Source organism: Osmerus mordax, chromosome 16, assembly GCF_038355195.1.
Source record: "Osmerus mordax isolate fOsmMor3 chromosome 16, fOsmMor3.pri, whole genome shotgun sequence".
NCBI classification, from domain to species: Eukaryota; Metazoa; Chordata; class Actinopteri; order Osmeriformes; family Osmeridae; genus Osmerus; species Osmerus mordax.
The window spans coordinates 624,461-646,711 of NC_090065.1; the positions used below are offsets into that span (position 1 = coordinate 624,461).

At 51.7% G+C, this 22,251-nt stretch overlaps 1 protein-coding gene across 1 annotated transcript; it reads right to left on the reverse strand.

The window, feature by feature from the left end:
• Positions 1-318: 318 nt before the first annotated feature.
• On the reverse strand, positions 319-22,050 carry LOC136958749 (collagen alpha-3(IV) chain-like). The gene is made up of 42 exons (XM_067252845.1): positions 21,979-22,050; positions 17,575-17,628; positions 17,312-17,362; positions 16,904-16,948; positions 16,044-16,106; positions 14,334-14,396; positions 14,036-14,083; positions 13,836-13,910; positions 13,561-13,605; positions 13,377-13,445; positions 12,298-12,360; positions 11,889-11,915; positions 11,541-11,739; positions 11,279-11,427; positions 11,090-11,179; positions 9,617-9,805; positions 9,353-9,524; positions 9,114-9,203; positions 8,538-8,642; positions 8,289-8,383; positions 7,915-8,008; positions 7,268-7,453; positions 6,466-6,600; positions 6,276-6,334; positions 6,020-6,112; positions 5,863-5,869; positions 5,004-5,146; positions 4,725-4,799; positions 4,448-4,562; positions 4,136-4,234; positions 3,977-3,981; positions 3,646-3,828; positions 3,250-3,380; positions 3,060-3,132; positions 2,727-2,801; positions 2,457-2,553; positions 2,237-2,332; positions 1,896-2,105; positions 1,344-1,521; positions 1,018-1,132; positions 547-719; positions 319-397 (listed from the first exon to the last, which is right to left on the reverse strand). Exons 1-42 carry the CDS (start codon positions 22,048-22,050, stop codon positions 319-321), a joined length of 4,185 nt encoding a protein of 1,394 aa, XP_067108946.1.
• Positions 22,051-22,251: the final 201 nt, after the last annotated feature.

The window sequence follows — 22,251 nt, forward strand, 5'->3', positions numbered from 1 at the left end:
AGGCAGAGATCAGGGAGCAGTGATAACTATTATGTACACCTGTAGATGGTTTGGCTGAATGCATATGAAATACTAGTTTGTAACTATAAAAATATACAGTATACTGGTTTATACGCAGAGAAAAAGCAACTTTTGCTAAACTAGTTAATAGAAATAGAGATGTACTGTATTTAAAGGAAAGCTGAATCTGGCCTGCCAGGGGGTTTGCAAACATCCCTTCCTCATTGGTCACTCTCTCAACCTTGCGATGATTGTTCAAGGGTGTTTGCTAGTGGGTGTGGCCTCAAATATCCATCTCCAACCTGACCCAAGCCGTTGCTATGGTTTCTGGCACACACGGCATCGACTGATGACATCCTCAAGCCGACGCCCCTTCACTGTCTGGGGGCGGGGCTTACTGTACGGGGGAGGGGAACAAGGACAGATGAATAAATTAAATGAACAAATTAAGAAACAAAAAATGGAGGAGTTCAAAATGAATACAACAAATAAAATAAACAATTCAAGAAGGAATCAAGAAGAACAAATGAGTGTCTGTGTGCCCACCTAAACATGCTGCTGGGGTCCAGGCTGGCCAGCCAGACACTGGAGGAGTCTGGGTAGTAGTTACAGGTGCCATGGACATGACACTCTATGAAGGGCACCTGTCTGAACACCTCCAGACACGAGCCTGGAGACACTAGGGGCTGGCTGGAACCCTGCGCTCCTACTCCAGTTTGCTGGGGGAGGGAAAGAGGGGGGGAGGGAGGAGGGGGAGGGAGGGAGGAAGGAGGGGGAGGGAGGGAGGGAGGAGGGGGAGGGAGGGAGGGAGGGAGGAGGGGGAGGGAGGGAGGGAGGGGGGGAGGAAGGGAGGGGGAGGGAGGAGGGGGAGGGAGGGAGGAAGGAGGGGGAGGGAGGGAGGGAACAGAAAAAATGTCAAATATAAAATGTGTAGTAAGCCTTTGAGTCTACAGCAGACATGTGAGTTTGAAGAGGACTGTTAGCTTGTTGCCAGGTCCCAGGACACGTGTGTGTTACCATGACAAAGGAGTATCCGGTCCAGAGCGATGCCCAGCCCTGAGGGCAGTCTGGGGTCAACGTGGTCTGGCTGTGCACTGCTACGGTGTTATAGCTGCTCTCACACACAGAGCACCTGCAACACACACACACACAGTTATACACACACATAGAGTTATACAGAGGCACAGTTAAACACAATTATACACATACACAGTTATACGTACATGCACACAGTTATACACACACATACACAGTTATTCACACACACAGTGACACACACACACAGTTAGGTGTATTTGTGTGTGTGTGTGTGTGTGTGTGAGTGTGTGTGTGTGTGTGCACACCTGCTGATGTATGAGGCCAGCTCCTGTCCCGTGATTGGGTCCATGCTGGGGGGAATAGCCTTGTCCGTGGACAGCCAATAGGAGTATTCGTTGCGGGCGGCATAGCGGCAGGTGTTCTCCGTGTCACAGAACAGGAAGGGCATGGTGGAGAAACGAGGCAGACAGCTGCCCATCGTACCTGGGGTGAGGTCATCACAGGGGGACAGGTGAGGTCATCATTTACATTTAGTCATTTAGCAGACGCTCTTACCCAGAGAGACTTACAGTAAGTACAGGGACATTCGAGGAAAGTAGGGTGAAGTGCCTTGCCCAAGGACACGTCATTTTTCACGGCCGGGAATCGAACCAGCAACCATCTGATTACTAGCCCAATTCCCTAACCGCTCAGCTACCTGACTGACCTGTCCCTCATCAGAGAGGGACAGGTGAGGTCATCAAAGGGGGACAGGGTGATTGTTGGCAACACCCCAATCTGATTTGCTCTAACCAACTCCAAACCATCTGTAGTCCAGGTGAAACCCAATTGTAACCCTAACCCAGGCCAGGTCTCACCCAGGTCCTGCCCGTGGGCATGGCTGTTGCTGTTGATGAAGAGGAGGGAGTATCCAGAGTAGATGGGGGCGGAGCCTGGGGGGCAGGCAGGCACACAGACGCTCTGGCTGTGACGCGCAAACAGGAAGCTGTCAGCAAGCCCCGCCCCCGCCGAGCCAGGGAGGCCACGAGGACCCTTGTTCCCAAGGGAACCTGAGGCCCCCTGCTCACCTGCCAGAGCACACCGACACACAGATCATACACACACCAATACAAACAGACGATAATACACACACACACACGTGCACACACTACCACAAAGGCATACACACACATTAGCACACACACACTAGCACACACACCAGTCAGTCCGGGGGCTCCTTTGTCTCCCTTGTGGCCGGTGAACCCAGGCAGACCGGGAGGGGCGGGGCCTGGGGCCCCCCTCAGCCCTGGAGGCCCTGTGGGGGGGGGGGACAAGGTTACATGACGGTTACGTTCACTACCATGTTACTAGATAGCAACACTTTTACATTAAACTAACTAGTTGACGGACGAACCCCCCAAACTAACGAGATACTGCACCTGGGAACCCTGGTTGTCCTGGCAACCCGTCAAACCCCGGCGGCCCTTGGTGACCAGGGAGGCCAGGTGGCCCCGGATCCCCTGCCGTGTGCACCACCTGCGGACAGAGGTCTGAGGCCCTGGGCCCTGCCGGGAGAGAGGGACCAGAATGTGTCTGTGTGGCCTTGACTCGCCCCACAACCAGCTCAACTGCTAGCGGGGAACTTTACAGTCTTAGCGAGTTAGCATCGACATGAGCATAGCAGGGCAGGGTAGAGGACAGGTTCTGACCTGGAGGTCCTGGATAACCTTTGACCCCTGGAAGTCCCCTCGGTCCGGGGATGACGCCACGGCTACCCTTGTCACCTAGCAACAACACCGGTCGTACTGATCAGCCACAAACACAATACATACAGTACATTTGACTAGATTCCCTGGTTGTCATGTTAACAAGTTAGACCACCTGGTGGTCATGGTAACATGTTAGATTACCTCGTGGTCATGGTAACGTGTAGTCATGGTAACATGTTATATTACCTGGTGGTCATGGTAACATGTTATATTACCTGGTAGTCATGGTAACATGTAAGATTACCTGGTGGTCATGGTAACATGTTATATTACCTGGTGGTCCAGGGTACCCAGGAGGTCCGGGCTCTCCTCCAAGTCCTGGAGACCCCGGAGACCCTCCCTGGGCCTGCAGGGGGCAACAGCAGGGGGCAACAGCAGGGGGCAACAGTACAGACATGTCAGGGATACATCCAGTTAGCATTCTTAATACCCCCAAATCCATGTGTTGATCCTAGGATCATACCGGCCAACCTGGAGGTCCAGGGTCCCCTCTGGGTCCATCCTGCCCCCTGTAGCCCTGCCGTCCTGGGGCACCCACATCCCCCTTCTGCCCCTGGCCGGACGAGCCTGGGGGTCCCCTGGCTCCGGGGTCACCTGGAACACATGGGGGGGAGGGGGTTACACCTGCTGGGATAGGTCTACTCTGGTACAGGGATTCAGATAAAGTTTCTGTGTGAAAGGAAGACATCATCAGAACAAGAATTTGTTGGAATGAAATATGAATTCTCTCTGAAATACACTAGAGAATTATCTCTGCAAAACACTGAAGAATATTTAGTTTAATTTTAAAACTGCGTTTATAAGGAAGGTATTTTCAGGGGCAGACAGACATCCAGTCTCCATAGCAACACACACTCACCTGGGGCACCAACGTTTCCACGGCGACCTGCCTCTCCCCTGGGCCCTGGGAGAAACAGCCCTCCTGGCCCGGGGTAACCTTGGAGACCAGGGAGGCCCAGACCCCCGGGGGGGCCGCGGTCCCCAGGAGGTCCAGCTGGTCCTGGAGACGCGTTGCCCGGGCGACCAAGATCGCCGTGGGGACCTGCCAATACAGGAAACCAGAGCTGTCAGCCTATCACAGGGGTTGTAACAAACCACAAGGGTATTAGTGATGGTTTCTAAGTGATGTCATCAAGGTGAGACTAACCTTGTTGTCCTTTCAGACCCTGCATGCCTGGAGGTGAACTCACTGTTGCTATGGAGACAAGGGGTGACCACATAAGCAATGTTGTTTCAGACAAGAAACAGGAAGTGTGTGGATCTGAAAGATTACAGCCTCTATGTCTGTCTGTCTCTCTGTCTGCCTGTCTGTCTCTCTGTCTGTCTGTCTGTCTCTCTGTCTGTCTTACCTGTCTCCCCCTTTGGACCTGCGGGTCCAGGGATGCCGTCCAAACCTCGACTCCCTTTAGGACCCTGAATCCCCCACGGACCTGGCAGGCCCAGCTGTCCTGTGGGAGGGGCAGAACAAGAGAGGAGACGTTTAGAAAGAAAAGGATGACATCACAGACACACTGTCTGCATGTATACCACACCTTCACTCTAAAGCCTGCATCCTATAAACGATATCCTAGACACAGTACATACCGTATCAATCTATATGTCCTACATCCAAGACAAGTTCAGCCATGCTAGGTCCTACACTTTAGCATTCTATACGGTACCCCTCTGGGCAGGGGCCCTCTCCTCCTGACATACCTGGCCCTCCAAGACGTCCTGGGGGGCCGGGGGTCCCGGGGCCACCATCTGAACCCGGTAGGCCAGGGGGGCCTGGGGGGCCTGGTGGGGGGGGGGGGCAGAGGGAGGGGGTTAGAAGTTTATATCAATCGATTAGATAGATAGATAGATAGAGAGACAGGGAGACGGAGAAAGGGGGTAACTGTAGTAACCGTTGTGACCAGGGAGTCCTGGCTCCCCTGTGTGTCCTGGGGGCCCCGTCACCCCAGGGAACCCCACGGAGCCCAGCTCCCCCTTCTGGCCCTTCACAGCCTGGCCGACCACGCCTCCTGGCTCCCCCTGCACAGAAAGGAGAGAAAGAGGAGGAGAGAGGAAGAGAGGAGGAGGATGGAGGAGGATGGAGAAGAGAGGGAGAGGGGAGATTTAGAGTAGGAGAGTTAGATGGATAGAGAGGGAGAGAAAGAGAGAGGGATGGAAAGAATGAGAGAGAGAGATAGAGATGGATAGAGAGTAGGAGGGATACAGAGCCACAGTGGCTGGTACCTTCTGGCCCCTGGGTCCAGGGTGGCCGTACCCTCCGTAGCTGGGCTCTCCCTTTGCCCCCCTGGATCCAGGCAGGCCGAGCTGGCCGCTGGGGCCTGGAGACCCTGCCCACTCTCCTGACTCTCCCTTAAGGCCCTTAGCACCTGCAGACACCAGCACATCTGAGGGTGAGTGTGTAACTAGGTGTGTGTGTGTGACCAGGTGTGTGTGTTACCAGGTGTGTGACCAGGCGTGTGTGAGTGACCAGGTGAGTGACCAGGTGTGTGACCAGGTGTGTGACCAGGCGTGTGACCAGGTGTGTGACCAGGTGAGTGACCAGGCGTGTGTGTGTTACCAGGTGTGTGACCAGGTGTGTGACCAGGTGTGTGACCAGGCATGTGACCAGGCGTGTGACCAGGCGTGTGACCAGGTGTGTGACCAGGTGAGTGACCAGGTGTGTGACCAGGTGTGTGACCAGGCGTGTGACCAGGTGTGTTACCAGGTGTGTGACCAGGTGTGTGACCAGGTGTGTGACCAGGCATGTGACCAGGTGTGTGACCAGGTGTGTGACCAGGCATGTGACCAGGTGTGTGACCAGGTGTGTGACCAGGTGTGTGACCAGGCGTGTGTGTGTTACCAGGTGTGTGACCAGGCGTGTGACCAGGCGTGTGACCAGGTGTGTGACCAGGTGAGTGACCAGGTGTGTGACCAGGTGTGTGACCAGGTGTGTGACCAGGTGAGTGACCAGGTGTGTGGCCAGGCATGTGACCAGGTGAGTGACCAGGTGTGTGACCAGGTGTGTGACCAGGTGAGTGACCAGGTGTGTGACCAGGTGTGTGACCAGGCATGTGACCAGGCGTGATGAAGTTTGTCCCAGTACCCTTACCCTGAGATCCGTTATTAAAAGGACAATTTATGTTAACGCCGCATGTCTGAGTCCTATTTCATTGTGAATCGGGCCTTCAAGTCCCCTGGGTTGCTACAGTGTGTTAAGATGTGTGTGTTAGCAGGTGTGTGACCAGGTGTGTGTGTGTTACCAGGTGTCCCCATGTCTCCCCTGGTCCCTCGTGCTCCTGCAGCTCCAGCTCCTCCAGGCCGCATGCTGTCCAGCCCCCTGTCTCCTGCAGGACCTACACACACACCTGACGTTACCTCACCTCACACACACACCTTCCACAGCTCACACACACCTCACACACACCTCACACACACACCTTCCACACCTCACACACCTTCCACACACACACACACACCTCGTGGTCCTGGTGCTCCTCTCAGTCCATCTCTCCCTACTGGTCCTCTGGAGCCTGGAGGGCCCTGGTCCCCTACAGGTCCTGAAGCACCACGCTGACCTGGGACACACACCCAGGCATACCCAAGACACACACACACAAACACACATACATAAGATATCTGTCAGTCCTGGCTCTGGAGGTGCGTCCAGAGCAGGGGCAGTTCTGGGTTGAGGGTCAGGGGTCCTCACCAGGGGGGCCTATGTCCCCAGGGAACCCGTAGAGGTCAGTGATGGAGGGAGGTCCTGGGGGTCCTGAGAAACCGGGCTCTCCTTCTGGCCCCGGAGAGCCCGGAGGGCCCCTGTCTCCGTCTGGACCTGGAGAACCTGCAGAACCAGGAGAACTTAGGAACTGTTCTTCATCATCTTTACTGTGTGTTCACATGACATAGGTGTGTCTGTGTGTGTCTGTATGTGTCTGTGCGTGTCTGTGCGTGTCTGTGCGTGTCTGTGCGTGTCTGTGCGTGTCTGTGTGTTTCTGTGTGTGTGTCTGTGTGTGTCTGTGTGTGTCTGTGTGTGTGTGTCTGTGTGTGTCTGTGTGTGTCTGCGAGTTTGAAACAAGTATGAAAATGTTGACCGTGTGTGTGAGGTGTGTGTGAATGTTTAGGTGTGTGTCTGAGGTGTGTGTGAGGTGTGTGTGTGAGGTGTGTGTTTGAGGTGTGTGTGTGAGGTGTGTGTGTGAGGTGTGTGTGTGAGGTGTGTGTGTCTGTTTAAGTGTGTGTCTGAGGTGTGTGAGGTGTGTGTGTCTTTTTAGGTGTTTGTCTGAGGTGTGTGTGAGGTGTGTGTGTGAGGTGTGTGTGTCTGTTTAGGTGTGTGTCTGAGGTGTGTGTGAGGTGTGTGTGTCTGTTTAGGTGTGTGTCTGAGGTGTGTGTGTCTGTTTAGGTGTGTGTGAGGTGTGTGTGAGGTGTGTGTGTGAGGTGTGTGTGTCTGTTTAGGTGTGTGTCTGAGGTGTGTGAGGTGTGTGTGTCTGAGGTGTGTGTGTGTGGTCTCTAACCGCTCTGTCCAGGTAGACCCAGGGCCCCCTGGGCTCCGTCCCAGCCCACTCCAGGCCTCCCGTCTGGGCCCTGCTCTCCCGGGGCGCCGGGGGCTCCTGGAAATCCATACTTCCCTGCATGGCCCTTCTGACCTTGGGATCCCTTGGGGCCAATTGTGGGGGGGCCTGGGGGGCCAGGGGGGCCGGCTGGACCAGGGAGGCCCAGGCCTGGGGGTCCGGGTTCCCCCTTCACCCCCCACACGCCTCTGGTACCTGGGGAGGGAGAGGGAGAGAGAGAGAGGGAGGGAGGGAGAGAGAGAGAAAGAAGAATATGAGAGAACTGGAGCTAAAACAGTGAAGTGATGAAGAGGATGAAAAGGTAGCAGTGATTCACCTGGGGGGCCGGGGGCCCCTGGGGGGCCGGGGGGGCCATGAGGACTCAGTAAGCAGAGAGTGCAGTCAGGAGCTACACCTGGAGGACCTGGAGGACCTGAGACACCTCTATCACCTGCACACACACACACACACACACACACACTTATTATGAATGTATGACTGCATGCTGTTTCTGTGGGAATGCATGTGTGTGCGTACGTGCGTGTGTGTTATACCCTTATTTCCAGCCAGGCCTGGTAGTCCGGGGGGCCCATAGCTGCCTGTGCCCCCACGAGGGCCCTCGTCTCCTGGGGGGCCCAGGGCCCCCTCATCCCCCTGGGGGCCTGGAGGACCGTCCAGACCTGGAACACCTGGTCCGAATTCCCCCTGAGACACACACACACACAGAGACACACATATACACACAGAGACACACATATACACACAGAGACACACATATACACACATGCACACAGAAACATACACAAAGACACACATACATTGTCATTTATTTTTTACATTGTCATTTACACAGACACACACACACAGACACACACACACACACAGAACATAAGCACACACACACACGGTCACACAGTTACACAAACATACACAAGGCATCAGCTTCATAGGATCCAGTGATCAACAAGCTCCTCCCCCCCCTGACCTTTGGCCCTGGACGTCCAGGCAGTCCAGGAAGTCCAGGTTTCCCAGGTGATCCCCGCCCAGCTGACCCTGGTAGACCAAGTAGGCCCTTCTCACCTGACCACACACATATATACATGAAGACACACAGTCAGGAAGACACACACACATGCGCACACACACACACGTAACTGAAACACATCAGAAACACAATCATCAGACAGCTGTGCATGTGCATGTGTGAGGGGAGGGTGCACTTGAAGGAGCTGACCTCTCTCTCCCTTGGGCCCCTGGTCTCCCCCGGAGACAACACCCCTCTCTCCTTTCTCACCGGGCGAGCCAGAGAAGCCTGGAACACCTGCTGCTCCTCTGCCCCCTGCAGGACACACCCGGCGTTACACCTCCACCAGCACTGACTGTCTGTCTGTCTGTCTGTCTGTCTGTCTTTGTGTCTGTCTGTCTGTCTGTCTGTCTTTTTGTCTGTCTGTCTTTGTGTCTGTCTGTCTGTCTGTCTTTGTGTCTGTCTGTCTGTCTTTGTGTCTGTCTGTCTGTCTGTCTGTCTGTCTGTCTGTCTGTGTCTGTCTGTCTTTGTGTCTGTCTGACTGTCTGTCTTTGTGTCTGTCTGTCTGTCTGTCTTTGTGTCTGTCTGTCTATCTGTCTGTCTGTCTTTGTGTCTGTCTGTCTGTCTTTGTGTCTGTCTGTCTGTCTTTGTGTCTGTCTGTCTGTCTTTGTGTCTGTCTGTCTGTCTTTGTGTCTGTCTGTCTATCTGTCTGTCTGTCTTTGTGTCTGTCTGTCTGTCTGTCTTTGTGTCTGTCTGTCTGTGTGTCTAGTGGGGGGGGGGTCTCACCGGGGGGGCCCTGGCGGCCAGCCAAGCCCTTCTGTCCCGGGGGGCCTGGGGGGGTGTCAGCCACCCTCCTGCTGGACTCTCCTTTCTGACCTGAGGAGGAACACAGGTCAGGTATGTGTGCCTGGGAAGTATGTGTGTGTTTCATGTTCTGTGTGTGTTTCATGTTCTGTGTGTGTGTGTTCTGTGGAGTGTGTGAGTCTGTGTTCTATGGAGTGTGTGTGTGTGTGTGTGTGACGTACCTGGGGGTCCAGGTGTGCCTGGCAGCCCTGGTACCCCTTCCTGCCCCTTGGCTCCTGTGGGCCCCAGGGGCCCGAAGCTTGGAGCCCCAGCCGCCCCCTCTGGTCCTGGGACACCCCGGGGCCCCACAGCCCCTGCAGGGCCCCGGTCCCCCTTCAGCCCTGGAGACGAGTGCTGGGGGGGATATGGGGCACATAGAACATCAGAGAGAACATGTGGGACGCACAAGCACAGCACTGTGATGCTTGATGATCCTGCTCTCTCACCGGGTCTCCCTTTGGGCCTGGTCGTCCCCTGGGGCCTGGGGAGCCTGGAGCTCCGGGTAGTCCATCCAGCCCAGCCACGCCTGCTGGTCCTGGGGAGCCCTGGTCCCCCTTGGCCCCCTTCTGGGAGAAGGACCCTGACTCTCCCTTGAGGCCCTGGAACCCCGTCACACCCGGTACCCCATCCACACCCTGCGCGGACAGACGGGTTGCCATGGATACGGTTGCCGGGCAACACGGTGCAACATGGTTACCATGGGCGGCGCTAGAGAGGGGCTAGCAGGTGCTTCAGCACCCCCAAGAAAGACAAAAGCACCCTGATAGCACCCCCTAAAATATTGCTCATTTAGTAATAGTATTCAGGCCCGGAGTGGCCATCGGGAGAATAGGGAGAATTCACGGTGGGCCGCTCATAAATTGTGCCAGCAGATCGCCTGCTTTGTCTTTTCACACACCGAAAAAAACGATTTGTGTTAAGTTTGTTACTGTGTGACTGATAAGTAAGCTAATAGGCTACACTAGGTTTTAATCTAAATAAGCGCATGATCAGACCGTGCATTAAAAAGTGTGGTTTTCAGTTGTCGCGCATGCTCTCTTTCTCAAACACAGGTGCGTGTACCAAGACAACCCTAAACCATCATTTATTGTTGTGGAGGGAGTTTGCAAGATTAAGATGATGTCAAAATAATAAAATGGATGGGAAAAAGATGCCAGGAGGAACTGAAAAAGCCAGGTAAAAAAAGAAAGATCTGTCACATCAGAAATCTAGGTTCCTGCAAGGGTGGGAAAAATATGTTTTCTCAAAAGCCCCAAATCTTTCAGTTAAAAATTTGGGTTGTAATTTCGAGAAAATATAACAATGAGTCCAACGTAATGTTTATATTACATAAAGCTCAAAAACCTATTTTGCACTGAAATTAATGCAAAATATCTCGCTTGCGTGCTCGCATTAATGTGAAGTTCCGATTTCAGCTCACATCAAAACCTTGACTAGGTCCTAAATTTGGGTTATGCCCCGAATGTTAAACGTATGCCTCGGCCCCTGGTGGGGATGGGCTGGTTTTACACTCGCGGGCTGAAAATGGCTCCCTCTCTGGCCCTGATAGTATTCATAGAAATATATAATATATATATATAATTGCGCAGCTCCCCCTGTCAATGATCTAGCACCCCCTCAGCACCTGCATGAAAAATTCTCTGGCGCCGCCACTGATGGTTACAGAGAAAAATGTGTGTTTTGTGTGTGAAATTTGAAGTGTGTCATTCTACCTCATCCTCATTTAATCCTTCCACCAAAACCCTCTCGAAAATGCTCACCAGTTGCCCTGGGAAACCATGGCTTCCTTTGAATCCTGGCTCCCCCTTCTGCCCAGGGAAGGAATTAAACCCTGCAGGACACACACAGAAACTATGTCATTTCCTGTCTCTAGATGTTTTCTTCCTCTCAGTGCTCAGCTACTGAAGTGTTCTAGTTACCTGGTTGCCCGGGGTGACCAGGTGCACCTGGAGGTCCTGGGAGTCCTGACCCGGCCATTTGACACGTCCTACAGGGTTCCCCCTTGGCACCTGCAGGGGCCAGGCACACACACTTCATACACCGTCAACACATCACAGGGGAGGGGGCAGGTACAGGACCAGAGAGTGGGTGGAGGGCAGGTACAGGACCATAGAGTGGGTGGAGGTGGAGGGCAGGTAACCGGGGCAGAATTGGAGCTCACCTGGTAATCCGTCACCGCCGGTGTAACCAGGGTAACCAGGGATTCCGTCCACCCCTTTCACCCCCGTGGGCCCGCGAGTCTCCCCAGAATCAAGATCTACCAACATCACAAACAGATTACAACCACGCTCACTATCCAATCGGGATTTACCAACACACCACACACACATTTAGAAAGACAGACAAAGAGAGAGCCGGGTGTGATCTGACATAGCTCTCCCAGCAGGCCTGGGGGTCCTGGTTCTCCTGGGGGGCCTGAGGGCCCGGGGTACCCCTCCCTGCCGCGGGGGCCCAGGGAGGGGGGGCTGGGCTCTCCAGGGTCCCCGTTGGTCCCGGGGAACCCAGGAAGACCGGGGTCTCCTGGGGACCCCCGCTGGGAGGAAGCAGCACCTGCAGGGAACACAGCTACCTGAGGATGATGATGGTGAGGATGATGATCATGGTGAGGATGTGTTTACATGTGTTGGTATGTTTACATGCGTGTTGGTATGTTACAGTTACATGCATGACCAGGGGAGATGTAAACAGCTGACGTGTGTAGAGAACCTGCTGACTCACCTGGGAGGCCTGGGTTGCCAGGGACACCTGTAACACAGGACACACGGTCACATCCTCTCATCCATGACCTCATCCATGACCTCATCCATGACCTCATCTATGACCGTACATCCATGACCTCATCACAGGACCTCATCACAGGACCTCATCACAGGACCTCATCACAGGACCTCATCACAGGACCTCATCCATGACCTCATCACAGGACCTCATCCATTACCTCATCACAGGACCTCATCACAGGACCTCATCACAGGACCTCATCCATGACCTCATCACAGGACCTCATCACAGGACCTCATCCATGACCATACATCCTCCTAACAGTTCTGATGACATGATCTAATATCTCCAAACCCATGTGACTGTCGTGCATCTCTGTGTGTGGGTGACTGGTCCGGTCCCTCACCTCCAGTACCTGGAAGTCCAGGGAGGCCAGACAGCCCAGGAGAGCCAGGGTCCCCTCGGGACCCTGTAAGATCCCCCACCAACAGCAGCTCTCCTGGGGGCCCCGCTGGGCCCCGGTCACCCCTCACTCCCTGCTCCCCAACACACACACACACATACACACATGAACACACACACAGAAAGGCGATCATAGCCAGGTGACAGGTGACGACATACTGACCTTTATTCCAGATATTCCAGGATATCCTGGTTCACCAAACAGGCCTTGTTGTCCCTACGGAGTTCATCACATGTTCAACTTGTAACACTGCAACTTGTAACACACACAAATAGAGTAACACACATACATACAGCTCTCACACACACACACACACACACACACAGACAGACACACAGAGACACACACACATAGACACACACCTTATACCCAGGCTGTCCATAGTCCCCATCCTTGCCTACCTTCCCCTAGGTGAGACAGACGGGTTAGTCAAGCTGACACATGTTGTTCCTCCTTAACCTGGACTAGGCCAGCTTCCTATGAAGATACTGTACCTACAGAGCATGCTAACAGAGCTAGCATGCTAACAGAGCTAACTAGTCATAGCCACACAGAGTAATACCTCCAAAGGTGTGATGCTAACTAATCATACAGAATGCTACTGTACCTCCACAGGTGGGATGCTAACCTTGCTAAGTTTGATAGGCTAGCCAGTCAGACAGGGTAATACTGTACACAGCTAGGATGCTAACCATGCTAGTCATGGGAGTCAGGTGGCTGAGCGGTTAGGGAATTGGGCTAGTAATCAGAAGGTTGCCGGTTGGATCCCCAGACGTGCAAAAATGACGTTGTGTCCTTGGGCAAGGCACTTCACCCTACTTGCCTCGGGGGAATGTCCCTGTACTTACTGTAAGTCGCTCTGGATAAGAGCGTCTGCTAAATGACTAAATGTAAATGTAGTCAGACAGGGTAATACCATACACAGCTAGGATGCTAACCATGCTAGTCAGACAGGGTAATACCATACACAGCTAGGATGCTAACCATGCTAACCATGCTAGTCAGACAGGATGACACAGTACCTCAGGTCCAGGATCTCCTCTCTCTCCCTTCACACCTCTTGCCTGGCCAAGACCTGAACCAGGGTTACCCTGACAACAAACAAACACACAGGAACCAGAGAGGAGAGATGTTGATTCACACAGACTGACTGACTGAAGCTGAAGTAGACCAGGCGTGTGTGTGTGTGTACAGGGGGATACATACCGGTTTTCCCTTGCAGCCCTTCGGTCCGGGGTCTCCAATGTCTCCCTGCAATCACAATCGCACACACGTACACATACAGACATACCAACATACACACACACACACGGGCATACAGACACAGCTACATGTCACAGCCAATCACAGAGCTTGTTTGTAGGAAGATGACAACAAGCTTTCAAAACAACAACAACAACCAGACAGTCATAGAAAGAATCAGTAACACAGGCTGTACACTAACTTCCTACTTCCTGTCAGCTGACTTCCTGTTGGCCTACCTTCATGTTCTTGGGGGCGTGGGCATACAGCTTGATTCCTTTAGGACCTGGGGGGCCTGGGGGCCCTCTGCCTCCCTACAGCACACACACACACACACACACATATACACACGCACACACAGTGTCAGAGTCTGCAGAGAGAGAGCGCAGGCTGCAGTGGTGCTGCCGGGCCAGGGGGGCGCTGCAGGCTGAGGGCTCACCTTCACACCGTGGGGTCCTGGCAGGATGGAGCTACGACCCTCCTGACCCTGAGGAGACAGAGACACTTACACTGCTTACACACACACACATTACAGTAATACACACACACATTACAGTAATACACACACACGCATTACATTAATACACACACACATTAATACACACACACCTTCTGTCCTGGATGCCCTGGTTTGCCAGGTGACCCCTGAGTAGATAAAAGAACAACTGTTAGAGAAGCAGACAGGTAGTCAGACAGACAGGTAAGCAGACAGACAGACAGGCAGACAGACGCCTTACCTTGTTTCCAGAAGGTCCCATATCTCCTGGTCGACCCAGCTCTCCCTGGAACCCTGGAGAACCCTACACATAGGAGAGGAGTTAGGAGAGGGCGGAGGAGAGGGGGAGGAGAGGAGTTAGGAGAGGGCGGAGGAGAGGGCGGAGGAGAGGGCGGAGGAGAGGGGGAGGAGAGGGCGGAGGAGGGAAGGAGGAGAGGGCGGAGGAGGGGGCGGAGGAGAGGGCGGAGGAGAGGGGGAGGAGAGGAGTTAGGAGAGGGCGGAGGAGAGGGCGGAGGAGAGGGCGGAGGAGAGGACGGAGGAGAGGGCGGAGGAGAGGAGTTAGGAGAGGGCGGAGGAGAGGGCGGAGGAGGGAAGGAGAGAGGTGGATGCATGTGGTTACCATGACACCAGGTGGTCCTGTATTTCCTGGCTGTGGTGCTGAGGTCCAGTCTTCCCCTGCAGATGAAGACTCACCCTGAGAGAGAGGAGAGGAGAGGAGTGGAGAGGAGTGGAGTGGAGTGGAAAGGGGAGAGGAGTGGAGAGGAGAGGAGTGGAGAGATAGGAGGGGAGAGAGAGGAGTGGAGAGGAGAGAGAGGAGTGGAGAGGAGAGGAGAGAGAGGAGTGGAGAGGAGTGGAGAGAGGAGTGGAGAGGAGAGGAGTGGAGAGGAGAGAGGAGTGGAGAGGAAAGGGGAGAGGAGTGGAGAGGAGTGGACAGAGAGGAGTGGAGAGAGGAGTGGAGAGGAGAGGGAGGAGTGGAGAGGAGTGGAGAGAGAGGAGTGGAGAGGAGAGGAGTGGAGAGAGAGGAGTGGAGAGGAGTGGAGTGGAGAGAGAGGATTGGAGAGGAGAGGAGTGGAGAGAGAGGAGTGGAGAGGAGTGGAGTGGAGAGGAGTGGAGAGAGAGGAGTGGAGAGGAGTGGAGAGATGAGTGGAGAGAGAGGAGTGGAGAGGAGAGGAGAGAGGAGTGGAGAGGAGTGGAGAGGAAAGGGGAGAGGAGTGGAGAGGAGTGGAGAGAGAGGAGTGGAGAGAGAGGAGTGGAGAGGAGAGGAAAGAGAGGAAAGAGGAGGGGAGAGAGGAGAGGAGTGGAGAGGAGTGGAGAGAAAGGAGTGGAGAGGAGAGGAGAGGAAAGAGGAGGGGAGAGAGGAGAGGAGTGGAGAGTTGAGGAGAGAGAGGAGTGGAGTGGAGAGAGAGAGGAGTGGAGAGGAGTGGAGAGGATTGGAGAGGAGTGGAGAGGAGGATGATAATGAATATGATGGTGATGGTGATGATAATGATGAAAAAGATGATGGTGATGATAATGAAGATGATGGTGATGAAGATGATGGGGCTGCTACCTTTGGTCCTGCAGGTCCAGGTTCCCCCTGTATAGCAGAGGACAAAGGAAGCAACTCAATACACATGCTCACACACACACACAGCCCATACACACACAGCACAGACACACACACACAACCCCCCCATACACACACACACACACACACACAGACACACAGCTGAGCTGGTTCATACTGACTGGCTGTCCGGTGTCTCCTGTGGGTCCAGGCTGGCCAGGATATCCCTCCTCTCCCTGGAGCACACAACAGAGTCAGGTGGGTGGGGGGGGGGGGGGGGGGGGGGGGGGTAGGTAGGTATGTATGTGGGTAGGTAGGTGGGTGGGGGGGTAGGTAGGTAGGTAGGTGGGTAGGTGGGTAGGTGGGTGGGTAGGGTGGGTAGGGTAGGGTAGGTAGGTACTCCACCTGTGTTCCGTTACATCCTGCAGCTCCAGTCGGACCCTGCAGACCCTGATTACCTGGCACACCCTGCAGAATACACACAGACATACTCACACGGTTACACACACACACACACTGTTAGACATACACACTCTTAGACACACACACTGTTACACACACACACACACACACTGTTAGACATACACACTGTTACACACACACACTGTTACACACACACACTGTTAGACACACACATTGTTACACACACACACACACACACACTGTTAGACACACACAGTTACACACACACACACACACACTGTTATACATACACATTGTTAGACACACACACTGTTACACACACACACACACTGTTAGACATACACACTGTTAGACACACACACTGTTACACACACTGTTAGACACACACACTGTTACACACACACACACACACTGTTACACACACATACACACTGTTAGACACACACACACACAGTTAGACATACACGCTGTTAGACACACACTGTTAGACACACACACTGTTAGACACACACACTGTTACACACACACACTGTTAGACACACACATTGTTACACACACACACACTGTAACACACAGGGAGCAGATGCAGTTCCTTACTGGTAAGCTTGATGACCCATCATAGCCCTCTCTGCCTCTGGGACCCTGGACACACACATCATGAACACATGATATGACCACACACACATCATGAACACATGATATGACCACACACACATCATGAACACATGATATGACCACACACACAAATGGATGGATTTAGAATCAAGGACACACATATACTGTACATACACACACAACATTAAACACATGCACACACACCCTCTTCTAAAAGGGGGTCTTACCCGATTGCCTTTGGCTCCCTGTGGTCCACCAGGGCCGGTGTTGCCCTGGGAAACAAATTAAAGTCAACAACCACAACAACAACCACATGTATTCATTTGATGAAGGGAGGGGTGAGGGGTGAGGGTTAGGGTTAGGGAGGGTGAGGGGGTGAGGAGGGGTGAGGGAGGTGAGGGGAGGTGAGGTGAGGGAGGGTGAGGAGGTGAAGAGGGGTGAGGGAGGGATGAGGGAGGGTGAGGGATGTGAGGAGGGGTGAGGGTTAGGGTTAGGGAGGGTGAGGAGGTGAGGAGGGGTGAGGAGGGGTGAGGGTGGGAGGAGGGAGGTGGGAGGAGGAAGAGAGGGAGGATGGAGGAGGGAGGAAGGAGGTGTACATTTAGACCAGGGTGTCCCTGATGTCCTTCTGGTCCCACGTTGCCTTTAGGCCCCTGGAGACCTCTCTGTCCTGGAAAACCTTTCTCCCCCTGGGGGAGGGGAGGGGGAATAACTTTAGTAAAGAACAGGTGCGTTGTTGATGGTGTGTAACAGGAAGTGATCAGTGTCCTTGATGGTGTGTAACAGGAAGTGATCTGTGTCCTTGATGGTGTGTAACAGGAAGTGATCTGTGTCCTTGATGATGTGTAACAGGGAGTGATCTGTGTCCTTGATGGTGTGTAACAGGAAGTGATCTTCCTACCTTGCTACCTTTCACTCCGTCACACTGGCATGGAGACTTCCCTGTACACACACACTGCCAACAACAACAACAAAAAAATCAAAAAAAAAGTTTTGAATTGTTTTTGGACAAAAGTAAAAAAAAAAAAAAAAAAAGTTTAGAAAAAGGTTTAGAAAAAAGTTTTGAAAAAAAGGTTTTGAATTCTTTTTTGGGAAAAAAATGTTTTGAAAAAAGGTTACGTAATGTATGCATACTTGATGAGGACTCTACTGTACTGTACTCTACTCTGCTTCTCTGTTCTTCTCTCTTGATGAGGACTCTACTGTACTCTACTCTGCTCTGCTTCTCTGTTCTTCTCTCCCCTCTCCTACTCCTCTCTCCTCTTCATTCACTGTGTGAAAAAAGTTTGGAAAATATTTTTGAAAAAAGTTTTGAGGTTGAAATTTTTTTTTCAAAAAATTGTTTTTCTAAAGTATCAAAATGTCTTCTTTACTTTTACTTCAGTGAAAACAAAATGTCAGTAATTCAACTTTTACCAGTCTTTTTAAACATGAGTATCTGTACTTCTATTTAACCTTTAGATGCGTGAGTTCTAAATATTTCCGACGCTTCCACCAGAGTGAGTTATTTTTCCAAAACGGAAGTTAGATAGCTTTAGTTAGCTTTTATTTTAGCTTATTTAGCTTATTGGGTGTGCTCACGCCTTCGGCGAGCACAACCATTGTTCTCTCACAAATATATTTTTATTATTATTATTTATTTTTGCCCCCCTAAGGATCCGTCAATATTTGGACTACATAGACAACGTCGGTGTCAAAAGTTTCGTCTTGGTAGCGATTGAGTTGCTTGTATTTTTAATTACGTTCCGTTGCACGGTTTAGGCAGAAATTAAGTTTTTGTGGCAAAAAGTGCTGTGTGTCAACAAAGGGTACCCAGTGCCAACGTCACAACGTCAGCACACGTTAGCAACAACGCATGGATACAACGTACATAGATGTGCTGTTTCACAGCGAGTATCGTATCGTGCCGTGGTGTACTAGCAGCACATGTACATTTAAGCAAATCAAGACTTGCATGTACAGTAAGTAATGTCACATTCAATAATGTATTTAAACTCAAGCTTGTGTGGTGCGTCGCTGTCTTCAATGCCACAGCCTAAACTTTATGTCAAAAGAAACGTTTTTTGGGGGCATATTTTCAGTTAGCAGACGGTACTGTTTGAATCGCGATTCCATCTGAAATACTGCCAGTGACAACGTTGTTACAATAGCTTGTTTCAAAGGGGGTTCTTAATGAATTATGCAATATGAGTAGGCTACATGCTTGAAAATATCACTAGAAGGGAAAAACTTAAGGGGACAGACCCATCTGCAACCGACGCAAGCAAGCAATTTCCCCAGAAATTGTACCCTCTCTAGTTTGAGCTATTTTAGCTTCTTTTTGACACGATTCAAACCAAAATATCCCACCTCCTCCCTTCAAAGCCACTCCCACAAAACTACAGTAACGAGCATTGAGTGGAGGGGCAGAGTGTGCACAGGTAGGGAGGTAGACAGACAATCCCGTCCAATCAATAGTCAGGGTTCCCCCGGCAAACCTTTAGATATATTGGTTGCTATCAAGGCGTTAAGTTACTTTTAGCAAATATGACAAAAAGTGCTTCTCAACAACATTGCCTACCCTGCCTTTAAGTGAAGTGCCTTCTCTGTTCCTCACCATGAGGCAAACTCTGGCCAGCTACAATGCTGCCCTCTCCAGGCTCTGTTTAGAACTGCACCGTACAATAGCTGTAGCTGGGAGTGTCAACCAGATGGCAGCACTGACTATAGTGTGTGGAGGTGAGAGAGAGAGACAGAGAGAGAGAGAGAGGGAGAGAGAGAGAGAGAGAGAGAGAGAGAGAAACAGAGACACAGAGACACAGAGAAACAGAACGAGAGAGAGACAGAGAGACAGAGAGAGAGGGAGACAGAGACAGAGACAGAGAGAGACAGAGAGAGAGACATAGAAAGAGAGAGACAGAGACAGAGAGAGAGACAGAGAGAGACAGAGAGACATAGAAAGAGAGAGACAGAGAGAGACAGAGAGAGACAGAGACAGAGAGACAGAGAGAGACAGAGAGAGGGAGAGACAGAGCAAGAGAGAGACAGATAGAGAGAGACAGAGAGAAAGAGACAGAACGAGAGAGACAGAGAGAGAGACAGAGAGAGAGACAGAGAGACAGAGAGAGAGACAGAGAGAGACAGAGCGAGACAGAGAAAGACAGACAGAGAGAAAGAGAGACAGAAATAGAGAGACATAGAAAGAGAGAGACAGAGAGAGACAGAGGGAAAGAGAGAGACAGAGAGAGGGAGACAGAGAGAGACAGAGAAAGAGAGACAGAGAGAAAGAGAGAGACAGAGAGAGACAGAACGAGAGAGACAGAACGAGAGAGACAGAGAGAGAGACAGAGCGAGACAGAGAAAGACAGACAGAGAGAAAGAGAGAGACAGAGAAAGAGAGAGACAGAGAGAAAGAGAGAGACAGAGATACAGATACAGAGAGAGAGCGAGAGCAGCTGTAGTAGACAGAAACCAGTCAAGAGTGGTACTTCCCAGCAGTGTGCCGTTGTGCAGGAAACCATAAAGAGAAAATAAGACAAACAATTCCTGTCTTCATCCACAGGTTTGCACCCACACACACACAGGCCTGAGAAAGGTGTTCCTGGTCAGAGTGTCCTTGTGATGGAGACAAACGTCCTCCTCCCTTCTAACCCAGACATAACAGGGTCCAGGTTCCCATGGGAACGGGATTAGGGTGGGGGATTAGACCAGAGGTGAATAACTGATGTATCTCCCCTCTCATGCCCTCCCCTCTCATGCCCTCCTCTGTTCTGGAGGAGAGAGGAGAGGAATGGAGGAGAGGAGAGAGGAAGAGAGAGCATGAGAGAGGATGAAAAAGGAGAAGAGAGGGGGACAGGAAAAGAGGAGAGAAGAGGAGGAGAGAGAAGAACAGGAATGGTGAAGAGGAGTGGTTTCTTGTTTACATTCTCTCTCTCCATCTTTCTTCTTTTATGTGATATCCTTGATCTTTTCCTTCCTTGACCCTAACGACTCCTCTCTTCTCCTCATCCTCCCCTTCCTTGACCCTAACCCCTCCTCTTTTCTACTCATCCTCCCCTTCCTTCACCCTAACCCCTCCTCTCTTGTCCTCATCCTCCCCTTCCTTCACCCTAACCCCTCCTCTCTTGTCCTCATCCTCCCCTTCCTTCACCCTAACCCCTCCTCTCTTGTCCTCATCCTCCCCTTCCTTCACCCTAACCCCTCCTCTCTTCTCTTCCCTCTATCAGAAATGTGTCTTTTATCCCTCTCCCCTCCTTTCCTCTCCTCCTCCCCATGTATCTTGTCCTGAGTTAGCCTGGCCCCACTCAAGGTACAGCTTAACATACAAAACATCTCCACATTAAACAGAATCAATCACCTACTGCCCTCTAGTCTCTCTCTCTCTCTCTGTCCCTCTCTGACACTGTTTATCATGCCAGTTTACAATTTGTGGTATTTAATATTGGCTACTAGCCCCAAGACAAACAACACAGACCACCAGTAGCAGCATTACCTAACATGGGACAAACACACACACAAACACACACTCACATGCTCAGGGGGGTCAGACTGTATATGAACAGTATTTATGTCTGTGTGTTAATATGTGGGAAGCCTGGAATCCGTAAATTGTTAAATCACAGACTAATGTTTGACTGTCTGTCTGTCCACCTGTCTGTCTGTCCACCTGTCTGTCTGTCCACCTGTGTGTCCATCATGATGCTGGAGCCTACAGCTCTATCAGAACGACAGGCACATGTACTGATATAATAATATACAATATAATAATTTATTATATGAGCATTTGACAGTAGGTCAAGGAGTTGCAGGTTCGTCTCCCCTGTAGGATAATATGTAGCCTGTTATATTAAAATATGTATATTGTATTCATTTAATATAAGTGAAATAAACAATATTTTAATTGTTTAGAAAGGCTCACACAGGATTAGAAAATATTAATTTCATAAGGTAAGATTTAGAAACATCTACAGAGGACTTGGCTAAACTTGAGCTTCTGTGTGTATTTCAACACCTGCTTTAAAGTCACAGTATGATTAATATAGCCCAGTGGTTCTTAACCCTGTCCTTAGGAAACCCATGTCCTGCATGTTTTAGATGGTTCTTGGCTCCAACACACCTGATTCAAATGCATGTTCGTTACCAGGATTCTACAGAGCTAGATAACGACCTATGTATTTCAATCAGGTGTGTTGGAGCAGGGAAACATCTAAATCATGCAGGACAGGGGTTAACTGAGGACAGGTTAAGAACCACTGATATATCCTGTCCTATAATCACGGTATCGGACCGGTGAGACCGTCACGGTGATGAGAGCTGGGATACTTACATCTTTACCCTCGGTGTACCGGAGCCTCACGAGACCAAGCACCACAACCAGCAGCATCCACGTTGTCCCCATCCTCGCGAAGCCTACGCTAACGTCTCTCTCCTCTCTCTACAGCCGCTTAGTCACGTTCTTTACTCTCCAGGTCGCTCTTGCAAACAACAACCTGCGCGCGGACCAACAGGAAACAGATGACACCTTCCAACCGAGGACTCTGAGGAATCTCAGTAGTCAGGAAGTTAAGCTAGGGGCCATCGTTCCAGCCTTCGGACAGCC

Excerpts from the sequence above, each read along its gene's own strand:
- LOC136958749 (XM_067252845.1), bottom strand. The coding sequence starts at position 22,050 with ATGGGGACAACGTGGATGCTGCTGGTTGTGGTGCTTGGTCTCGTGAGG. Across the intron at positions 2,802-3,059 it reads TGGGTACCCTGGACCACCAG|GTGACAAGGGTAGCCGTGGC; the intron begins GTAATATAACAT and ends TGTTGTTGCTAG. Across the intron at positions 2,333-2,456 it reads AGGACAACCAGGGTTCCCAG|GGCCTCCAGGGCTGAGGGGG; the intron begins GTGCAGTATCTC and ends CCCCCCCCACAG.